We start from the raw sequence: 24,018 nt of genomic DNA, 5'->3' as shown, positions 1-24,018 counted from the left end.
TGCGGGAATGCAGCCGACTCTAAATAGTATCTATGATAAAAGGGGTGCCGATCTCGGGCTCCAGCACAAGCTCGAGCGCCAAGACTAATTCCGCGCGATCCTTCACAGCTGCGTGACCGCGTGCAGCCTGCGCACACGCACAAAATAATTACGAGAGAGCGTTTATCTGTCAGACAGATAAACATCAGTGGTTTTTACATCAGTGGTCCCCTAATATTATTTTCTCAAAAGTTTGTAAGAATTGTGTCGTATTTCTTTCACTTTCCCTAAACCAGACATTGACCGAAATTTTGCTACTTTTTACATGGGAAAATGTGTGTTGATTGATTGTGTGTTCATTGTGTGGCTTGGGTTTATTATATTAGGGCGGCTATGTGTTTAATGTTTTCTGTAGGAAAACGTGATTGAACCTGAACCTTTTATTGTCTGTGTAGTGGTTTGTAGAAAACATGGAACAAAATTAAAATGTGTAAAAATATGTAAATTGTTATATATATATGTATATATTCCCTCCAAAAAAATGGTCTTTGTGTGAGAATTACATGAACCGTTTTGAAAGTTAGGCAAATTGAATCAGTTCTAGAGTGTTAGCAATGCAGAAAATGTGTTTTGTTTGGTTTGTTTTTGGAGGAATGGGCTTTTGCTGCCAGATGAAATGACATGCGTATTAATCACCGCTAGATGGCAGTGCTTTCACCAGTATTTTACTAGGTAAGGAAGCTATTTTACTGTATACATATTATTATTCGACGTTTCACAAACAGCGCGAAATCAACAAGTAGTCTAATTAAAATTATTTATTAAGACACAAGACATTCTCAAAGAAGCGACGAATCAAAAGAATCAGTATGATGCTAACTTCATACTGGACTCAGTCGAGAGTTTGGGGGTTTTATTTTTATTTTATGTGACGGTGAAGTCTCTGGAAGTGTGAACCATAGCCTGTAAAAATGATGTGAACACTGTATGTATAGACAGAATAGTCCGAATTTACCGCTGTAAATGTTTCTGCTGTTAGTTATCACAATTGACTTTTTAGATTATATTTGAGATATCTTTAATATCCAAGTTAACTAAACGTATTTTAGGTCAAGCATTAATACTTTAAGTGGAAACAATGAATTATAATTCTATTGTTGAATATTAAGACGTAATAACTAGCTTTACAATAGCAAAGTAGAATAAAATAAATAAATAATAAAACATCTGAGATAACCGGATTGCAAAGACACTCAGAAAAAAAAGTGAAAAATCCACTCAGACACATGAAAATAACATTGCTCCTTAAATGGGTTTCATTATAAACAATGTTTTATGATTTTGCTTGACGATTAAAAATTTTTTTTCATTCTTTAATCTGCATGGAATATTTGGTTTATGTGAAAAAACATGAATAAATTATGACCAGTTACCATATCAAAAATGGCTAACAACCAATAGATTACTAAATGGAAAAAATAATATAAAAAAAATGAACTGGTTTAAAAATGATCTTATATTAAAGAAATTTCAAAGAGACACTAACGCCCAAAAGAATGCTTGGTTAAGAGCATCTGTGACATTGTGAATGTGTGGAAAATGAATATTTTAAAACTAATAAAAATGGCAAAAGCACACAGAACTACTAAAATTAAAACACAACACTATAATATATAAATAAATCATATGCACCAACACACCAGTGAGCAGTAAATAAAGAAGGGAAGAAACTTTTCTGATATTAGAACAAAGATTTTTATTCCACACTATAAATTGGGACATTTTTTTTAACACGCTAGTCAAACCCCAAACCCTAACACCCACCACCCTCACCCTCCAAAACGTCTTGAGCAGGTTTTGTGGCAGTTCATTGCACTCTTCTGTCTGCTACAGTTCTGATGTGTGTGTGTGTGTGTGTCTGTTATATATCCTGAATATCTGACCACCATCTCTAAAAGCACCAGCACAACTGAGACCGCCGAAACCTCCTGAAACTTACAAATGACATTATTGCTCCGATAAATAAAACTAATCTACAAAAGGAAATAAAACGTCACAACGGAGAGAATCCCAGATGCCTGTGTACTGAAACAATACGTTTCCAAAAAAATAATTTTGTATTTATTCTTTATTGTATTTGGTGAAAACTGTTTGTTTGTCCTGTGTTGTGGCGTTTCTGGCCGTGCATGCAGAAAAGACGACCCTCGCTTTGATTCACGAGAGTGTCCCTCCTCCACGCCAGAAAGCAACACAAACACAAACTCATGCACCGCTATATTCATTCAGCATTTGGCATATTTATCATTGCTTTAGACAATCACAAACAGTTTGACAGAAGGAAAAAAAGCTGTAAAAATACAGAAAATGACCAAATAGTATCATTCAGGACAACAGAGTCCAACAAAGAGTAAAATAGCACCGTTGTTACAAAGATCAGAGGTCATAGGTTAGGGAACAGGAAGGGATCAGTTACACATCCAGGAGCAGGGATGGAGGAGGATAGGGTGGGAGACCTGTTGCCTCCCTTGTCCGTCTCACTTCCTTCGGACTGTGTTGGTTGTGCTGCAGGTCACACACATGTAATCCTCCTGGGCTGCGAGTTCTGCTGATACTCCCACACAAATCATATGGAACCAGCGGTTACAGCAGTCACACTGAACCCAGTACACCTAAAGCAGAGAGAAACCAGTCAAAACACATTCAAACACACACAAACCCACTAAGTTCACTTGCCCACCTCTTCCCCCTCCGGCTGGAGACAGTTCTCTGCTGGACACTGGGTCATATCCTCTTCAGAGTCTTCTGACTGAGACACATCTGATGCAGAGACCGAAGCCGCTTTCCTCTCTCGCCGCTTCTCTGTACCCATTCGCTGCTTCTTGCTTTTTGGCTTCATCCCTCTATCCCTGATCTCAGCCTCCTCTCTGTTCATTCGCCGCTTGGCTTTCTTTTCTGCTGAAGTGATTGCATCTCCCTATAGAGGGCAAAGAGGAAAACAGAGAAGTAATTTAAATTCTTAAAGAACGTGTTAAACATTAAAGTAATACCTTTTTTCAGTAAGAATGCAATACATTGTTTAAAAAGTGACCATAAAAGGAATTTTCTATTTTAATTAAATGCGGTGCAGTAAAATTTGCCATTCAAAAAAAAAAAAAAAATTGTATCATGATTTCCACAAAAATATTATGCATAAAAAAGGGATTGAATAATGACATACAATTATATAAAAATGAGTTTTAAACCATCAGCTAAAGGGATAGTTCGCCCCCAATTTTTTTTTTTTTGATCATTTACTCACTCTCATGTCGTTCCAAACCTTTATGAGTTTCTTTCTTATGTTGAATATGAAAGAAGATATTTTAAAGTATGCTGGTAATCAAACAGTTGATGGTCCCCATTGATTTCCACTGTATTTATTTTGCTACTATAGAAAGTCAACAGGGACCAACAACTGCCTGGTTCTTCAAATTATCTTCTTTTGTGTTCAGCACAAGAAAGAAACTCATGCAGGTTTGGAACGACATGGGGTTGAGTAAATGATGACCACTTTAATTTTTGGGTGAACTATTCTTTTTAACCAACCAGCTCCAACATAAATCACAACATCCAAGTTTGTTTTGAAGCAATCAGCTTCAAAGTAAAGACTGTACTTGCATGAAACAAATGATGTATTAAAATCAAAAAGCAAGAATACAATATAGAACTACTGACTTATTAATAATAAGTATACAATACGATTGAAGTTTTTTGCTAAATATCTGATTCAGTATACATCGAGAGAGCACAGAACTGATTCATGTATATAATTCATGCTTTATGAGAGTGAGAAGTTGCTGCTTTTGCCCTGATTCTCGTTTCCATAGTAACAGCAACTTTCTGTTGATTGGTGGATTCAAGGAAGCTTTTTCTTCAGGAATATGACCTGAAGTGTAGCTACCAAACACGAAGCTGAAATCACACTGACTTTTGGCTTTTACATAAGCATATAATATTAGTGATCTTTGAGCTCTGGGTTGGTTGGTCTCAGTTTATACATTATCCCACTGGAGAAACAGATATTTTACTTCTAATTCCTGAAGGTTCTTCTCAATTAGTGACTGAACTTTAACCGCTAACAGAAATGCTGCATGCACAGCTTCACGCGCCTCACCTCTCTCTGCGGTGAGGAGTGTTTTGGTGTGAGGTAGGGTGGGTGTTCTGTGTGGGACGTGTTTGTGGTCGGGGGGCCGGACAGCAGAAGTCTGTAGAGCTGCTGGGTCTCGGGGACAGACACCTGCAGGAGCAAACCCTCCACCATCAGTTCCTCCACCTCCGAACTGAGACCTGGAACATTGACACAGTTTCATTTTATAACACAAGCAGTCATCCTGCTGCTTTGACTGCACCTTGAATTTCTTAGTATGAAAATGCTCTATGAGTTTGCGTGTGTGCAAGAATGATACAGACCCTGGAGAGGGATACAACACTGCTCTGTGTAAAACACCGACTGTTCTTGCCCAGAAACACCCCAGTCCTGACACTGAGATGGAGATCCCCACAGTAGCTACAATACAACAATGACTATTAATTGATGGGTAATGAGAAATACATTGACATAACAGTGAAAAAAAAGAGAAAGAAAAAAAAGCATTAACCACCATTTGTAAACCACAAATAAAAAAAATTAAATTCTATAGTATTTATAGAAAAATCTAAATTAAAAAAAAATAAAACAAGACCCGATTCTCACCCCTTTGGAAACAAGACATCAATCTGCTAACAGTCTGTGATATAATGTCTAACCTTCCTTTTGTGCTCCGTTGTCCTGTGGCTCTGTGTAGGTGAAGCTCCTCTGCAGTCCTGAGAGGTCAGCGAGTGATTGTACGAGTCTATGACCTCTCGTGCTCGTCGCTGCCAGCTGACAGTGCGTTCAATCATATAACGCAGAGCATCACCTTCTGGGAGACGCACACGGATCCGCTGCAGTGATGACAACAGGGTCTGGATCCTGGCCAGTGGGGGCTTTGTCGACCGTAGACATAACGGACACAGCCAGGCTTCTGGGTCGAGGGGATCGGAGGGTCCACGTACGCATACGCTGTGAAAAGCATCTCGACACAGCTCACACTGCAGCATGGCACCCATGGGTTGTTTCTGACACACACACACTTTGAGAGAAGCACAGTCTGCTGTAGGCAGGAGCTTCGATTCATTAGCTGCACGAAGAGCGCATAGGGACTCCAGCTCTTTTAAACGAACCTCAGCCAGAGTAAACATCTGCGAGAGAGGAAAAGAGAAAGAATGAGATGTAGAGGCAATCCATTATCAGAAATGTTTCTGGACTGTACCATATAGGGAACTCACAGCAGACACAGAGTCTTTGCTGTGTGAAAGTGCTCTTTCAACATCACTCATACTGTCCAGCTTCACAAGCTTCTTCTTCCCCGATGACACCCATTCTCCCTTCATCTTCCTCATCTTCTTCTTCAAAGAGCTGCCCACTTCCCATTGAGGACACAAGACCTGCATGAGTGACCAGTCCCATGAATTACCTTTACCTTTATTCAAAAGCAAATTTATTCAAAACAATTTATGAATAAAATGTCATGTAAACAGTTACAGGCCATATTTCACCTTAAACTAAATGCTCTAAATAAATTTATTATTAGGAAACCACACAATTCTTTTGGGATTTTTCTGGTCGACTAGTAGTCATTCATTTTAAGCATTAGTTGACTAAATGCACGTTTATTGATAAAAAAAACTAAAAACATTTAAAGCATTATAAAGCGTCTTTAAATGTCTTTTACATAGTCTAATAAGCACTCAGATACATGCATAAAGTTTGCCATGGCACCCCGGCAGAAATATGATTATGAATGTCGGCTTCATCTCCGCAGTGGTGCACCTGTATGCATGTTTCATACGGATTACATAATCTTAGAATATTTGTTTATCATTTGAATTGGTTTATTTGAAAGTAGACCCTTTGCTCTAAATAGATATGTTTTTAATGTCTGTAAGGCAAAGATATACACAGAGTTTCACGCTCAAGTTCACAAAGAGGCAGAAAGCGCATCATGTTTGCCTTCATTATTTTACAAAAGCACATTTTGTTGTTATTGTGAGTGCACACAAATAAACGTAGAGTCATTACATATTTGAAAGAGTATTACTGTTATCTGTATGAGTAAAAATAAGGGAGTATTTTAAGAGCAACTAAGTGCACCACCGCCTCCATCTGTCCTGCAGTGAGCACACAACAGCTTCAGACACTTGAACAGCACACATCATCTCTAGATTAAAATTAGATTGAGCGGCCATGTAACGTTGCTAATACTTACATATTTCAGTTGATAAACTATATTTGCGGTGGATGAATGATAGGCGAGCATTTGGATGTCCTGCCCGATGTACTGTGTTACCACAAAGAACAGCCGTTAACGATCTCTCCATCACAGACTGTGTGATTTCACCCGAGGAATTTTTTTGTTTTTCTGCTTCTAAGCGACTTATAAAATTTTGGTGAACCATGCCTCTTCTGGTCAACTAACGAATATTATATTATATTACTTAATTTCAAGAGGTTAAAACTTAAAAGCCTCAGATTATTTCAACAGATTATTTCTCATTAACTCAGTGTGACCAGTCTAACCTCCAACAGCGTGAAAGGAGAGTTTTTGATGAGGAAGGTTTTAGCAGCCGACTCTTTCCAGGCCTGCACCTCTGACACCAGAACCTCCAGCTGGTCCAGAGGCTCCAGACGCACAGGGATAGCATGAGCTCTCAGAACCATATCAGAGAGCGAGCTGAGAACCAGAGTCTGACCTCCAACCTGCCCGCACAAACAGAAACACAAACAATCACGTAAACTGCTACTAACACGGCAGACAGATAAAGCTTCAAAAACATGAACGTGAGATGATATACTAGCTCAAATAAATGCATACAAGCTACACAGTTTGTATAATGTGGATTACTCAACCTGTAAATCTTCAGCTTCCTGGAGCCATTCTTTAGCCCTGTTCACGGTGTCTTGCAGCAGCAGGCAGTTTGGCAGGTATGATGGTACCCCGTCAACCTGAGTCAGCATAGAACTGAGCGTCTCTAAACTCTCTGGAGGCCTAAAGAAAAAGTGAAAACATTAACAAATGTCACTCAGCTCATCATACAGTCACTTTGTGGTGCCTCCTGACGGTTTCTCAGCACACAGCTTTTATTAAATTAAACTCTCATTCAAGGGCTGCATTTCCTTAACATTTCAAGAAGGGGATTCTTCATATCTGGGGCTCTGTGGCATGAAATAGTTTAATAACTCCAAAGGGTAAACGAAGAGTAGCATGAGTAGATTAGTGGTTGTTTTATCTGTGCAAGGGTCTTCATTCAGAACTGCCCCCACCTGGCCTTCAGCAGCGCCTGCGCGTTCTCTTCCAACTCCTCGGACACTGTGAGCAGTTCCTGCAGTCGAGCCATCGTGCGTTCGGTGGAGGGGTGCGGTGTCAGTCCGACCCCTCGATCGATCAGCCGGCGCATCCTGTCCAGAGAGAGACCGCAGGGGTTTGATACGGGATCCTCTGCCTGCCGAACTCCAGACAGCCACCGGGCCTGCTCCAAACGCTCCCGCAGCAGCGGCAACTCCGGAAGACACACGTCAAACTGAGAGCCCTCCTCCAGCAACGACTCGATCTCACTAACAGAATCTGCGCTCACTTCATCAGAAAGAAGCTTCTCACTATGCTGCTGGAAATCCTCAATGCTGTTCAGCAGCTCCTGAGAGAGAGTTAATGGCTTGCATTATATAAGCTTTTTAGAAATGAACTGTGCCTCATTAATCTTTAGGAAGATTGCCTGTATCTTACACGACTGCATGTACGTGTGTGTGTGTGTGTGTGTGTGCACGTGTGTGTCATTCACCTTCAGAAGCGGTGCTTGTGTTAGGCTGCAGGGCAGGTTATAAAGCTGGCGGACAAATGATCTCATTTCCTCCACTGTGAGCTGATTAATAGAATTACCCCCGCCTGTGCGGTACCTGCAGACAGATGACGACAGACAGACATAAACAAATGCATGAAATAACACACAGTTCACATGCCATATGTTTTTCAGCCGAACCAAACCAATGTGTCCAGAAAAATAAAGCCCACCACACTGGAAATTCCCCTGAAATGGTTATAAACACTGTGAGCTGAAGTACTTGTATAATGAGTGTGTAAGGGGTCATTCTTGCACCTCTTTGTACTATTTTTGTCCAAGTATGTTTATAGATGGTTGTCTCTGAGAGTTGAAATGCACCTCGCTGTTTTTTTTTTTCCAGCGATTTGCGGCATGCGCTCTGACATTTTTAAGACCGCATAATGGGTCTCATTCATGAAACATTCGTAAATATACGAGTAAATATCTGAGTGATTTGCGCGTAAAGAAAACTTCCCGAAAACTCTTCTCCTGATTCACAAAAACTTCGTAAACGTCAGATGTGATAGTGAAATGTGTGTGTGTGTTAATGAATTCCAATCAGTCGTAAATGGGACGCGCGTGCACGCTCACTCTCAATTACCATAAATCCCGCCTATTAAATCCGACTGACAACTATATATGATATATATGTGCATCATATCATGACACCAAACGAAGGATTTCAACATGTCTTCTCAAAAGCGACTGAAAAAGAAACATTTCTCAGCTGCAGAAATTGAAGTTTTATAATCAGAAGTTCATTCAAAACGCCACATTTTATTTTCAAGCGTAGGATACTAGTGGCATATCAGGTCCTAAAAAAGGAAGTTTGGCAGCATATTACAGATCCTCCCTTACGAAAAATTACCATGGTTTTATTATAGTAAAACTGTAGTAACCCATGGTTTTTTGGCGTATTGACTCCCATTTGTCTAACCACAGATTTACTACATATACCGTGGTTAAACTGGTTAATATAGCAAAACCATGGTTAATTTGTGGTTACCATGGTTTAACTATAGTAACCATGGATTTTTGGTTTCATTTGTAGTAAAACCATGGTTAATTTCCGTAAGGGCTATTACTGGCTCTCATAATAAAAGTTAAAAGAAAAACCGTATCTAATTAATATATATAATATTTTTTTCAAAATGCTGTGTAAATATGTACCCGATTATGAATTAAAATGCAGCCGTATTAATGAGCAAAACGTTCAGACGTTAAACGCACTATTTACGCGTGGCTGGGAGCAGGTGTAAATTTCTTTCGTACCAACTAACATTTGGAAAATACGAACGTTTTAATGAATCCGAAAATTTACGGCAAAACCACTTTACACGCGATTTACACAAAAATTCGTTCTGCTCGTGTTTCATGAATGAGACCCATTAAGTGTAAAGGTTTCCACAAATTGTTTCCACAAAAATATTAAGTAGCAAAACTGTTTTTAACAGGGATGTCCTAAGCCAATCTGAAGGATCGGGCCGATCAAACATTATTTTAACTGAGCGGTATCGGCTATCCTAAGACCGATCCTTATTTTAATTAAACTGTCATGCCGGTGACGTGCAGTAGGTGGCAGTATTCAGTAGAGTGTCCACCTTGCCAGCTGCTATTAGAAAGAAAAGATGCGCAAATGTGCCTGTTCAGCTACCAATAAAATCAAAAGAAGAACCACTGAGGTCTGTTCACACAGGTTTGAACTTCCGTGTTTAATGTATCTGATGCGCACTTTTGTGACAGCCGCCCATTAATTTATCGTTTATGAGATATCATTGCCATAATGCAATGGCTGAGTTGCATCTTGTTTCAGAGTTGACTGAGTGGCATTCTGATACTGTAAGTTTAATAATAGAAAACAGTTACTTCATTATTAAATATTTCACAATATTACAGTTTTACAGTATATGAGCATATGAGACTTCTTTCAAAAATCTTACCAACCCCTAGGTTTTAAACTGTACTGAAACTCTAGCTTGTTGGAGTAGAATTCATTCTAGTCTCTTTGTGGTTTTTTGTGCATGTACCTGGTCTGCCTCTTGCCATTTAGCAGTTGCTGAGCAACAGATGAGCATTTCTCAGCATCTTGAGTAACCAGCCTCAGTTGACGCAAGAGATCGTTCTCTGGGAACGACTTCTCGCCCGATTCCTCCAGAAGGGCGCGAAACACGGTGACATCTACAGCGATCGAGAGAGAGAAAGCCATTGAGAAGCAGAAGTGAAACCAATGACATGGTACTCAAAAGCAATTAACTTGAGTGGTTTTTTAATGACATTTTTATGGCTGAAATAGAATATATGTAGTGTGGGACTTGATTGTCCATAAAAAATTCAATTGCGAAAGGTGGGCTAAATATTAATACACTATTTTGCATAGTATTTTTTTTTCCTCTAAATTAATGTCATGCCAATAACTGCGCACTGTGAGATGAGGAATATTTAAGCAAATAAAATGTCTTTTTGATTTCCTGGTTGTCTCAATTAAATAATTTTAAGGGGAATCTATCATCAAGGTTATATATTGTATTTTAATAAATAAAATGTTAACATTAAGAATTATAAAAACTACACATGCTGAAAGTGGATTATAATTCAGAATGAAACTCACTGCGTTTCTTGTCAAGCTTTGCTTCCATGACCTCTGTTACTCGTGACGCCCACTCATCATAGGACTCCGCCCTCTGCCGCACAGCATTCATCATGGGGTAAAGGTCATCCAGTGTGAAACGGTAACTGTGTGGTTGAGCATTACAAGGAGTGAAACTTTCACCAGAGACCCACTTAAGAGAGTTTTTTTCCCCAAAGGCACAGCCAACAATAACAACACCATATACTTGTATCTTAAACACTGATTAGGAGTTGAACCACTTCAATGATCCAATCAAAATGTAATTGTTTAGTCATAATCATAATTATAATCTTGCAGCCTGATCCCAGAGGAGTACTGAAAGCAGAAGTGGGGACTCACTTGAGTGTGTAATTGGAAACGGGGCAGGAGCAGAGGTCGTGGGCATGGTGTAGACACACCTGGACTCCTGGTCTGCAGGGACAGGTGAGAGCAGACAGGTAACAGGTGGTGCGACACTTTACGCACTGTCTCTCATCATCTGCCAGCAGGTTGTATTCAAACAATTCACACTGAACCACCCCCTATACAAAGAGAAAGTATTGTCAAATGATCATTTATACAGAAGTAGAAAAAAATGGCCTATTAAAATGACCAATATAACACAACACCATTCATTTTAGGTTGTCAATGTTTATGGAAATTTGGAAAAAGCTATATGATATATTATATAATGCTACTGTAACGTAAGTAGATGGTTTTATCACACACAAAGTCCATGGAGTGTGAAGAGATTTGTTTTTTGTTTTATTGACTAAAGCATATTTTATTACGCACTTCCATATACGTTTGTTTTTCTCAGAGTGAGAAGACTAATGAGCATGTTTGAATAAACTTACACTATAGTGTCATCCACACAAATGGCGTCTCTCACACACAGATTTGACAGGTTTTGTTTGTGTTCTCTCACCATCTTACGGACTTTGTCCCGCAGTTCTCTCTCCTCTTTGATCATGACTTGCATGTCTTTCTGTACGGCTGACGCCAGAACCACGTCCAGGCTGTCGGCTTTCATGGCCATGTTACACACCATCTCATCATGAGAGAACACGCAGTAACGGTGCAGCTGGCGGTAGTGATCCACACACTGATGCCCTAGGGGCATCTGCAAACCAAATTTACAACACAAATCAGTAAAAAAAACAACAACAATTATCATATCAATTAAAACTGCATACTCATCTCTGAGACCTGCCTTAGAAAATCTACACTAATAAATTTGTAATGTTATTATAATAGTATAATAACAGATCCTCACCCAGTCCACTGTGCAAAAGTTCACAGCCTCTGCAAAGTTGAAGCCCTGGTTGAAGCCGCTGTGATAGGACCGTGGGAAAGTGATGACGAACTCTCCTGCGCACTGATTGGTTCTGTAAATCTAAAAAAGAATGCATGGTGTTACTCCCAGATACTCCAGGTGAGCATGTGATTGTGTATAAATGTAACTCACTGGTACTCCGTGGGCCATGAGTGTATTGGGGTTCATGATTGTGACAAGCTGGTGTAGAAGGTCTGGCTGAGACTCAAACAGTTCTGGGGCCAGTTTCTTCATGACTGCTTCCAACTGCTCAGCGGCAAAACCAGGAGCACCGTACCACGTCTTAGGCTCTCCCCTAACACATACAAACACAATCACAGTCTTCACACATACAATTCCACTTCTTTTAGAAAATCAGTAACATTGTGAAATATTATTACAATTTAAGAGGACGGTTTTCCGTTTTAATGTTTCAAACTGTAATTTATTCCTGTGTAACATTTCTTCTAACATGCTGATTTGGTGTTCAAGAAACATTTATTATCAGTGCCAAAACAGTTGTGCTGATTTATATTTTTGGTAAAAACCATGATGCAATTTTTTTTGCTGATGTTTAATTAATAGGATATTTAAAAGGAATCCTTTGTTACATTATAAATATCCAATGTATTGAACCAATGTAATGCATGCTTGCTTATAAAAACTTGTGTATAAGGTAAGTTCATTATGTGTGTCTCAGATATTTGTACATTTTCTATAAATCACACACTCTCCTAGGTAACTGCATGTTTATTTAGACCAGAAACCATATTTGAGGGACAGAGGTACAGGGAGTTCAGTCAGTGCACTATATATAACACTGATATATATGGCTTTTATTAAGCAAGTCACTTATTACCAGTGCAGGTAGTTGATGGAATAGCTCCAGTGGTCCTCAATGTGCCAGCAGAAAGAGGAGAAGCACATGCCCACGTACAGCCATGGCAAAGTCATGCCACATATATCAGCAGTGACGTGAGTCAGCACTGATGGTGTCATCATGGCCATGTTATTCAGGTTCCAACCACAGCGAAGATATTTCTACAGCAATCAATCACAACACAGAATAACGACATCAGTGATGGAAACAGGATGTGCCACATATGAATACAAGTCGGAAATCGTGAGTAATATCTCAAGATCTGATATTGCAGTTGTACCTCATCGTGCGGCGCAACCTTAAACTTTCCATCCTTGATTGGAAAACCGCTTCCAAACTCTTTCGAGGCGATGTCAGCGCCATATTCCACTGTCACATCCTCCCCAATGGTACCGACCAACCTCCAAAACTCTTTTTCTACCAATTCGGTGGGAACCATCTAAAACAAAACAAAATATTAAAAATCAACATTAATATCAGGTTAGTTCATTGTTCAGAATTAGGTTCGTAAATTTATCCTCATGAGAGTCAATGTCAGAGTCTCAGTAGGGATTTTGTACATACATGAACAGGCATGTTGAAATAGTCTGACTTGAAGGAGTCTGCCATGTCCCCAAAAGATTTCAGAGAATAGTCCCTGCAAGCTTGCTCGAAGCCAAATGCCTCCTGAGGTTTACTGCACTCCTGCAGAAACACATAAACGAGTCAACCAAATACTGTAGTAAATCAAATTCTCTAAAAATCCAAAATTGACTGGGTTCTGAATAGTGCTGTTCAGAATCAGCTGCTGCTTTTACTGACTTTTAATAATGAACAAACACTGTTATCATTTACTTTGTAACTCACCTGAGCCAGACACTTAGGGCACCTCCAATCCCCTCTAGGAACATCACTGAGAGGCGGGATCAAGCAGAAGGTGTGGTAGCTGTCATCACAACCATCGCATAACAACAATCGGTCCTCATCGTTCCCCTTTCCACACACTAAACACACATACATGTCCACCTAGAGAAAGACAGACAGCACTATTAGATCACATCACATGTAAACAAAGCTTTATTTAATATTAATGATTTCCCCCACATTACAACTTCCCAATACTCAACTGTTGTTGTTTTTTAAACTTGTTTCAGGCAACTGGTTCCCTCAACTAAATTGAGTTGAATGAACTTTGTTATGGTTGTGATTTAGATGTGTCAGAAAGGCTCAGTAGAGCTTTCATTTGAATAAGAAAGAGGAGAGGCAATTTACCGTGATGACTGGAGGAGGGAGGAGGTTTTTCTTGTAACGTGATTTGCTTTTCTCGGGTTCAGGATTTATTTCTTTTATTTCCACGGGTTCCTGCTTTACCTGTATAGGGACCTCTCGCTCTAATACACACATACATATGCATTTATTCATATAAAGACACTGATTTGACTAATAAAGCTGTGCTAATCACGTGTTTGCTTTGCTGGACTATAAATATTATATGTCATATAATGCATCATGTGAGGTTAGATGCAAGGGTTAGGTGCTCACCTGGTTCAGGCTTGGCAACAAAGGAACCCATTCTCCTCCTGAGATTGGGCCTGTTCTCACATCCCTCACCTCCCTCTGACTTGACGCAGCCAGACTACAAACACAAAAATAAAAGAAACAGATGTCTATTGAGCACCAAGAATGATTCCTGGAGGATCCTGTGACACTGAAGACTGGAGTAATGACATCATAGGAATAAATTACATTTTAAAATATATTAAAACAGAAAACTTATTTTATATTGTTTTTTATATTTAATTTAATTTTAATATTGTAGTAATATTTAACAGTATTACTATTTTTACTGTATTTTTTATCAAATAAATCCAGCCTTGGTGAGCATCTTTAAAAAAACAAACAAGAAATAAGTTTATATCCAAATGGACATACAGTATGGATCGTTTAGAGAACCAAAACTGTGACAAATGGAGGCAGGCTGTGATTATAAACCTAAAACAGTCACAAATGGAGTATTCACCTCTGTTTTGATCCTCTTGGCTCGTCTAGCAGGTGCACTCGTGTCGCTGGGCTGAATGTGAATGTTTTGTCTCTGCAGCAGCTCGTGGGGTTTATACTCTTTATCTTTATTTACATCATTCACTGATGCCTTCTGCAGACACTGATGAAAACAAGAACAACAACTCAACTGGTCAAATGTGCCCTTCACATTTAAACTTACAGAACATATAAAATAAGAAAACTACAATGCTCTCACATTAAATTAATGCAGCACTTAAAGGTACAGTTCGCCTTTTTTCTTGTTAGACACAAAGGAAGATGTTAGGCAGAAGGCCCAAGCTGCTCTTTTCTATGATGTGACTTCAACTTGAAATATAAAGATTCATATTAAGCATAAACATTTCAGCATTTTTCCTCACACTAGGGTAAAAAACGTTTCAGAAATGTTGCATGAACCCCTTTACGATCCTTTGTTGGAGCTTAACGTCCCATAGGAAAGAGCAGCTTGGACTTCTGCATAACATCTCCTTTTGTGTAGAGAAAGTCAGTCATGAAGAGGGTGACAAAATGATTACAAAACTCAATTCTGCATGAACCATTCCCTTAAAAACTAGTGTAGGATTAGAAATTTTTTAATTGTTAAATTTGCTAGAAATGGTGAATAATACTTTGAATCAAGCATTACATTTTTCCGCAGAAAGAGAGAAATTGTGTTTTTTGTAAAACATACTCCAATAATCTTTCGATTTAACTGCAACAAACTTCGGAAGATCATTTATACAATGGTTAAAGGTCTGTTTTTAATCCAGACAAATGTTTAAGATCTCAATGTTTAAAAAGGCTATGAAAAGTCAAATGTCATTTTGAGGCCTCACACTTCACAAAACGCATCTAAAACACCGTCCACCCCAAAGAGAAGCTATACTAATGTGTGAAAAACTTGTTAGCCTGGCTATAAAGAGTGTTACATCAGTGAGTGCATGCGGGATGAAATCCTCAACATTCCCAGTTACACGACATCCAAACTGTATGAAGCCTTCTACCACTATCAGATGACAGATTTACGTACAGACAGAGGATAGAGGGAGGAGAGAGAACAGCTGGAGGTGTAAAGAGATTAGCGTGAACAGAAAGCAGGCCACAGTCTCTGTGGGTTGAGAGGAGGAGGGGGAGGGGAGGAAAAAAGGATGCAGCAGAAGTCAAAAGAAAATATAGAAAGAGAAAATAGAAAGAGCAGCAAGTGAAAACAAAGACGAGAGTAGTAGGTGGAGAATAAAAGCAACAGTGTCTCGGCAGGACAGCTGGGGGCTTGGTGAGGGTCAGGACAGATTGAATGCTGTCTGTCAAAGAAACACCAGTGCACTCCCATTTGTCACACAAACTCAAAAATAAAACTAAATAAATAAATAGAAACACACACACACACACTGACATAAGCAGCAAAAGGAAATGTTTACATATTAAACATAAGAAAGAACTGGGAAATATTTAGTGTAAAACATTCATAAGAATGTAATAAACTACTGCATTAAGATGAATCCATACATTTAAATGATGGATTGTGTGATCTTTCAGAAAGCAGGAGCACATTTCAGTACGGCAGTAAGAGCCACAGCGACTAGTAAATGAAACATTCATTGCCACAGTACTCTTTATGATATCACATCCTGTCCAGATTTAAATAGTCAGATGCGGAAAGTAGAAACGTACCTCCTCCAGCCCAGGAGGTGCCACAAAACTTGTCAGTTTGGCTCCAAGGTCAAGAGCCTGATGTGGAAGAGAGCACCAAACATTACAGAGAAAATGCCAGTGATCTCGGGGTCAGAGGTCACGACATCTCTAACAGAGATGTCAAGCATTCGGTCAATGGAAAGAAAATTTGTTAGGCTCCGAGATACTTTTCATATTCAAATGCTCCTGCGTGTGATCACTGAGTGTTTTACGAAATGTTGAAACATATCTGATAATAATTACATATTATATACTTAGTTTATATTTTATATTTATCTATGGTTTAAACAATTTTCATTGTAATATTACTGAAATTATTACACTTTTTTTATATTAATATCATTGTAATATAAGATTATTGAATGTATTAATCACATAAACATTTGATGGATTCTTCCATCTATGAAAGGTAGCAGCTTACAGTGTATAAAAAGTTATGAATACCATGTTGTGCATTTTGCTAACTGATATTTGTCTCTAAAAAACAAAAGTCATTTGCAACCACATTTAGCAGAGGCTGTGGCACAAAGAGCAGTAACACTTGCAATATTGGCAGAGAATACATAAAACAAGCAGCTAATACACAATAAAACACACTTAATAACCACATGTTGCATTCATAAGCGCAGCATGCTCAATCAAACCCTAATGTAGAAACTAATACTGCTAACACTAAAAGCCCAGCTTTAACACTGCAGGCCATCTGTAACTGGACTCCGAACCCAAAAATCTTGCGTGACTGCTGAATGCTTTATGGAGAGTGTGTGATATATCGATCTGATGCGTTTATGTGTTAAACTCACCAGCAAGTTTGTCCCAGAATGGAAGAGGTTGTACGGATACAGGATCCTCTCGTAATGGGCTCTCAGGTGGGACCCCACAGCTTTTCCTGGGGCAAACCCCATTGTCATGGCAATCTTCGTCCATCTCCTCTCACTACAAACTAAATCGAATCCACCCTCCTCTGCAACCAACTGGCAGATTGAGAAAGAAAGTGTTGGACTTCATTGCAAGAACCATTATAAACATTCAATGCTTTTGTTTCGCTTGGTCAATAAAAAAAGAACTCAGTGGTTACATGAATTACTCTGTGACTCATACAGAGATGAGTAACAGGTTTCAACTAAAAATACTGAACAGAGTCATAAGTGATGAGGCCTAACTTGTCCAGTCCAATAAAGAAGCCTGAATGACAGACTCACTCACTTTGTTGAGCTGGTACAGATCGAGGATCTTCCGCTCCACATGTGGAATTTTAAGTGTGCATCCTTGTAGTTCCCAAAACTTGGCAATTTGGTCCAAGAAGTTGAGTTTAACTCTTGTTTGAGCCTGTAAGAAAGGGGGAGGGTAATGGAAGAGCCAAGAAAAAGAGAAAATAAGATACAGCAAAATTGTGAATGGTGCATGTTAATTATTAAGCATCTCAGAGATGGTGTTATTTAAATATCAGCCATTTCAAAAGCCAGACCCAAATTCTTCTGACAAGACTGTGACCATTGACTTTACAAAGCACAAGCCTTCAGTTTCACTATATTATCTCATCTAGACAATTGCTTTCCAACAGAGGTGATATTTGCTAAACCCTGACCCTAGACTTAACCCTGTGACAAACCTGTTGATATCATCAAATGATTTGACTGATTTATGAGTTTTTTCAAACAGTAAGCACTTCAGATGATCTCGCAAGTTAGATTTCAGCATGTCTCACTATATTTGTGGAGATATTTTAAAATATCATATAGGCAAATTTGTGCAAACTAGCTTCTAGCTCGAAGCAAAATTGTAAAATTACCTCAAGCTCGTTGAGCCTCTGGATTCGTGGAGTAAAATGAAGTCTGTCAACGTCACATGCAAATGGAGGCTGCCAATCCTAAACAAATACACACACACACACAAAGCAAGCAAACAATTAGTGAACTTACACTTTAAATGGCTTGATTTCTGAATATATTTAACTTCAATATCCAACGCCATAATTTTACACCAAAATCAATCTGTGACATCCAGTGGGGATCACTGAACAAGTTGTACAGTCCAGTGCATTCTATTTATATTTCTAGCAAAGCTACATCACAAATATTCACAAAAACAGACTTCAGCCCCATTAAACTGCAACTCTAAACAGCATTATGTGTCCTTGAGTTGAGCCTTTAACTCATTATTACTGGGGTCAGAAACACAAACATGGTAAAAACAATAGAGGCTTAATGAAAGACATCATTTTTATTTTTATGATTTTCTAAATTCAGGCTTTGCAGGTTTGTGATGTGAATTCATCAACAATGTGTTAACACACATACATGCACACAAAAGAGATTTTGATTAGGTGGTGACTGTTTTTCGCATTTATAGATAAGACTTTCATACTGAGGGTACTGGACACTGATAATTTTAACGGACATACACAATTATCTACACAAACAGCAAGTAGATACACATGGTTGGAACAATACATATTGCCTGAGCCATTTTAATCAGGTTACATTACTATTGTTAAATATTATCTTTGCATTCATAAAATGAATTGAAGGGACCTGAACCCTGCTCAAATGTGACTGGAACTGTGTGGTTCCAGTGGTCTCTGTGGTCTAGAATCTTGTGAATGTGTGTCTGCTTAACAGTGGCTAAATGCAAACTAAAAAGCACACGTTCACTCACATGCAACCTGCTGAAGATGGCTAAACGGTGGAACTGTGGTTTTCGTTCAGCTCAATCACCTAAAATAAACCTTTTCAGACCAAGTTTAACACATTTTCTTTTTCTCCAGCCTCCCATAACCACATGCTTACAACTGCATTCAGAAAAACAGCAACACATATGCAATCGTGTCTCCAGATACACACAATGTAATTAACAGTTTGATTACCGAGACCAGACATTACCCTCTTGGGATCAATAAAGTGTTACCCTTTCTTAGCCAAAAGTCACCTCAGGATATAATTATCACAATTAAAATGAGCTGCAAAACCTTACATTTAAGCTTCAGAATTCAAACCGTAGTTATGTTTACTTTCATACATTCATAATAATAGTGTGATTATGTAATCACATGAAAAAGTGTTTTATTCGGAGCTTACTTTTTTTTTTGCCTCATAACACATAAATTGCATATCCAAAAGGCACACCATTTGAGAGTCTGTACAACAAACCACTGTACACAAGATGATTTGTGCCTTACATTACGAACGATATTCACCACAATCCATATCTTTTACATCAGCTACACATAATCAAGAAAATTAAGGTAATTTCTGTGCATATTAAATCCATTTACCAAATTATTTCCTTGGTTGCTGTTCAGGCAGCATAGTTACAGAAAGACACAAAATGGCCAGATGGTTCATTCACTACATAGCTCGCAACATGGAGGACGCGCCCGGCCCGAGGGTATCCATAGGGTTACATTAAGGTCCGGGTCCAGCTCGTGAGCCGAACCGAGCCTGTGAATCGTTCACACGGTCCAAATACTTTAAAACGTGCCAGAATACAGTGCGCGTCTATGATGGTGTTGGAAAGCAAGAGGCCATTTGGAAAACGTTCTCAGCTTTAAAACCCTTGCGAGATTAAAAACCCTATCAAAACATCACTTCTTTGGATATTAATATCGTCACTGATACGAAGCCGTCGTCCTTTAATGATGCTTGACATATTTTGCCAGTTAATCATCGCTTGTTTCACGTAATTACGCTTTCTCTCAGCTGCCACCTCAAGCGTGAATCACGTCACGTAGCTGCGAGTTTAATAGATTCTTATCAGAAGTCGAATTCACATCAAACCCGACGCCAGAATCAGATCAGAATCAGATCAGAAGCAGCGGTTTGATCATGGACACAACAGACGGAGCGAGAATTTTCAACAATCAAGTAACGTTAAACAGCATTTAAAATAACATGGTACCTAAATTTGGCTATAAACAAAAAAATGTGTTTTAAATGTCTATAATATATACGATTGTAAAGTACATATTCGGTCTCTCAGACACACAAAACCATATTCAGAGATGAATAAATTATAATATTCGTGGCACTGGGCTTGTCTAATGTTCACTCACATAAAGACGCCATCAGAGCCACCGAAACCCTTCAAACTGGTTTAGACAGATTCGGGATTCAGGGGCTCGGATTCAGATTAACACCGAAAGGCTGAGCCGGATCATTTCGCTAATATGTAAACTATATTTAGTTGCTAGGTATAAACAGTAATTAATTAATTGCATTATTCTCTAATCCGCAACAGAATGCGTTCGTTCGGACCAGAATAGATGATATAACTATATAATGATGGTATTATTAGTTTATATTAACACACTCTTCTCATTGAGGTAATAGCCTAATGCAATAAAATATAAACAAATCTCAAGTTTATATAGTATATATAGGCTATATGTATAGTCAATGTGCTATGGTGAAAATGAAAGGAAATGTTTATTTCCGCATTGGCAGGTATCTCTTAGTCTCTTTATGGTTTTTGTCTGTTTGTCGACATTAAATTCTTCTTAAAAGTACACGGAACTTATTAAAAGTGTTTTTAATCCAGTGATGAGGAAATGATGGGGGTTTCTGGTCGTCAATGTCACTAAAGATGCAGAAGCAACTACACCAGTACTAATAATTCAACATACATGATACAAATATAAAGAGATCAACAGTATTCTGTATTAACGATTAACACTGACAATCTGCAAACTAAAGTGCAAGTAAACGTGACGTTTAATCCAGCACTAGAACCGAGCTAGCCGTGAACTACACGCTCAGAGACCAGAAAGTAGTTATAACACGCTCGCGGACCCTGGACGACGTTATTTCGCATATTATTCCTATAGCTACACACAAAGCGGTTCGGCAGCGCTGTCACTGCGCCGCCATATTGAGACCTTTCCCTTTAAACCGAACTCTGAATCACTCCGCAGATCCGGCCCGGTTCAGACCGTCCGGACAGCACTCACCGGCGGCGGCCGAACCTTGCAGATCCCGGTTTTCTCGGCAATGGGTCGGATTTTATTGATAAACGCAAACGGGTCTGCAAATTCCTCCCAACTGGGCTCGAACACCGGACACTCGGGCGGTGGGGTAAACTCGGCCGGGCCCCGCTGGGTCATCCTGCAGGTCCGGTTCCGGAGCAGAATCGAGTCGCTCAGCGAAGCGTAGACAGAACTTCCTGGGATCTTCAACACGGTCTGTCCGTCCTTACTCCCCCAGTCCGGCTAACACTTGAACAACACGAACAATCAACACACACACACGCGCGCGCGCACATACACACACTCTCCGTGACGTGACTGCTCTTAGGTTGAGACCACATCCGCTCAAAATCTAGAGACAAAGCTAGCGTGTCCACTCATTTGTAGCTTTGAAGAACCAATTTAAAGGGACAAATTCGGCCTTGATATTTACCGTTTATTGTTGCATAATTTAAACCGTTTTGCCTTATATATGCTTAATAACCACAGCTTGGAAATACGTTGTTATTCGTTTACATTAGTACAGGCGCTATTAATGCTCAAGAAACAAACTACACATACTCCTCACATTTACGCTGCATTCAAACGAAAGTTCGAACTGTTCAGTTATTTACAGATTACTTATAATGAGGTGTTATATAAAATGAAAGACTCAAATCTTTTATTTTCAAGGAAGTCCGTTTTTGTCAAGTTCAAAGGCAATGTCGAGTTGTACGATTACGTGAAAACTTTACAGAAATACTACGTGTGTTCCACACGGTTTACTGTAATTTTAAAAACTTTATGAGTTCTCTGTATCTTTAAACACACTTCTGCTAACAGCATGCGCTCGAAACCGTCAACTGACTCGCTCCGCCCCAGTGTTTACCTCCGCGTATGGATACCTTCAGGTGACAGCTGATAGTGGCCGGGACTTCTTCTTTAAATATACTCACTTCGGCTGCTGATTGGACGACTTGCGTATAGAGTGTGACGAATTGCACGGGGGAGGGGGCGTTGTAGTAAAGCGCTTTAAATAGCAAGTTGGTCTACTTTTGTGTTTTTGAAATAAAGGCAAATCTAGTAGCATCTCACTTAAATGTTAAACTAACGTTGTAATAAATGCTATATTTCAATATATAAATAACAAGGCATGTATGAGACTGAGATTCAGAAAGTTTATTGTAGATTAACATGAATGGACATGTTGAAGTGGAATGGAAGGAAGTCTTGTTTTATTTGAAAAAACTCCAGGAAAAATAGTAGTCCTATTGCATTTGAAAGTCGTGACATTTGCCAAGTATGGTTACCCATATTTGGAATTGGTGCTCTGCATTTAACCCATCCAAGTGAACACACCGCAGTGAGAAGTGACACACATCCAGAGCAGTGGGCAGCTATATATCCAGCAACCCGGGGAGCTACTGGGGGTTCAGTGCCTTGCTCAAGGGCACTTCATTCATGGGTATTGAGGGTTGAAGATAACACTGTTCATTAACTCCCTCCCACCTACAACTCCTGCCAGCACCGAGACTTGAACCAGTGACCTTGTGGTAACTAGTCCGGCTCTCTAACCATTAGGCCACAGCTGCCCCCTTTAAGTTTGGATCATGGTGCTTTCATCGCAAAGTCATTAAAATGATCAATGGTGTACATTAGTTTAATTTATTTTTACTTAAGGTATTTTGATGTGGGAGGGCAAAAATGTCTACAAAAATAGTTGAGGTGAAAAAACACAATTATTGTATTGCAGGTTGACCATCATTTAGATCAGAATAATATATATAACTTAATAATAAATATATTTACCCTTTTTAATAATCTAGAATGGGCAATGTGTTAAAATATATATTCTTGAGGTCACACCAAATATTTTAACAGGTTACACCTGGTTAAAAAATAAATATTAACTTTGTTGGGTCTCCCAGTTAAAAATATATTATAGTTATGCGGTCATAAAATGTAAGTGCTTGAGGATTGGTTTTCAGCGGGAGGAAACGGAATGTTGTGGCCATTGTTAGTAACAAGGTCTGAGCCAAAAGCTGCAAATCCTGAGACCTCACTTTAGTCTCACTTTAACAAAAGTGCAATATCCTTATATTTATTTGTTACCCCTCCATCCTAGTACATCCCTGCATCTTATTCAATCCTATTCCATTATCATTTATAGCACAATTGTTTATACACTTATTTATTTGCCTAATTTTTTGGTGTCTCTGTGTACTGGAAGCTTATGTCACTAAAACAAATTCCTTGTATGCGCAAACATACTTGGCAATAAAGCTCTTTCTGATTCTGATTCTGATTCTGATTCTGATTTAATTGTTTGAAGCATGGGCCACTTAGCCCCTGCTGGTAGATGATCAAATTACAGTTTCAATTGCCTGCCATTCAAAGCAACCTTGTCTTCAGATTTTTGCATGCTATGAATTAAAAACAATGTGGTTTTAAAGCCTTGTTTTTGTTCTTTTGGAGTGAAAACTGATTGCATAAATTAATAAAACCATTTTGCTTTTATGAAATGTTTTGCACAGAATTGTAAAGAATCGTTGTAAATGGTATTTTGTAAGTAAAGATACATTTTACTTTTGATGTGCTTACATAATCTTTCCTGGCCTGGAAAAAAACGAGCTACTGAACCTGGACCAGAAAAA

General features: G+C 38.9%; 1 protein-coding gene across 3 annotated transcripts; it reads right to left on the bottom strand.

Moving 5' to 3' along the window:
* Positions 1-2,089: 2,089 nt before the first annotated feature.
* LOC113107752 (lysine-specific demethylase 5B-B) lies at positions 2,090-21,695 on the bottom strand. 3 transcript variants are annotated; one of them, XM_026270448.1, is made up of 28 exons: positions 21,371-21,695; positions 18,218-18,295; positions 17,632-17,754; positions 17,229-17,399; positions 16,405-16,461; positions 14,714-14,854; positions 14,236-14,329; positions 13,966-14,084; positions 13,561-13,719; positions 13,279-13,398; positions 12,995-13,153; positions 12,694-12,875; positions 11,988-12,150; positions 11,796-11,915; positions 11,448-11,642; positions 10,880-11,061; positions 10,520-10,644; positions 9,939-10,089; positions 7,873-7,987; positions 7,358-7,728; positions 6,944-7,082; positions 6,614-6,793; positions 5,323-5,481; positions 4,762-5,235; positions 4,426-4,522; positions 4,130-4,302; positions 2,717-2,953; positions 2,090-2,648 (listed from the first exon to the last, which is right to left on the bottom strand). In XM_026270448.1, the coding sequence occupies exons 1-28, from the start codon at positions 21,521-21,523 to the stop codon at positions 2,514-2,516; spliced, it is 4,572 nt and encodes a 1,523-aa protein (XP_026126233.1). In that variant the 5' UTR covers positions 21,524-21,695; the 3' UTR covers positions 2,090-2,513. The 3 variants fall into 3 exon arrangements, with proteins under 3 accessions (XP_026126233.1, XP_026126234.1, XP_026126235.1); XM_026270449.1 differs by lacking the exon at positions 16,405-16,461 and having other exon boundaries at positions 21,371-21,523; XM_026270450.1 differs by lacking the exons at positions 18,218-18,295; positions 21,371-21,695 and having other exon boundaries at positions 17,628-17,756.
* Positions 21,696-24,018: the final 2,323 nt, after the last annotated feature.

Source organism: Carassius auratus, chromosome 8, assembly GCF_003368295.1.
Source record: "Carassius auratus strain Wakin chromosome 8, ASM336829v1, whole genome shotgun sequence".
NCBI classification, from domain to species: Eukaryota; Metazoa; Chordata; class Actinopteri; order Cypriniformes; family Cyprinidae; genus Carassius; species Carassius auratus.
The sequence above is the reverse complement of the archived record's forward strand: the minus strand, read 5'-3'. Positions and strand labels throughout refer to the sequence as shown.

Coding starts and splice junctions, on each gene's coding strand:
- LOC113107752 (XM_026270448.1), bottom strand. CDS start 21,523: ATGACCCAGCGGGGCCCGGCCGAGTTTACCCCACCGCCCGAGTGTCCG. Junction 12,876..12,994: donor AGGTTGCGCCGCACGATGAG/GTACAACTGCAA, acceptor TGATTGCTGTAG/AAATATCTTCGCTGTGGTTG. Junction 10,645..10,879: donor GTTTCCAATTACACACTCAA/GTGAGTCCCCAC, acceptor TCAACCACACAG/TTACCGTTTCACACTGGATG.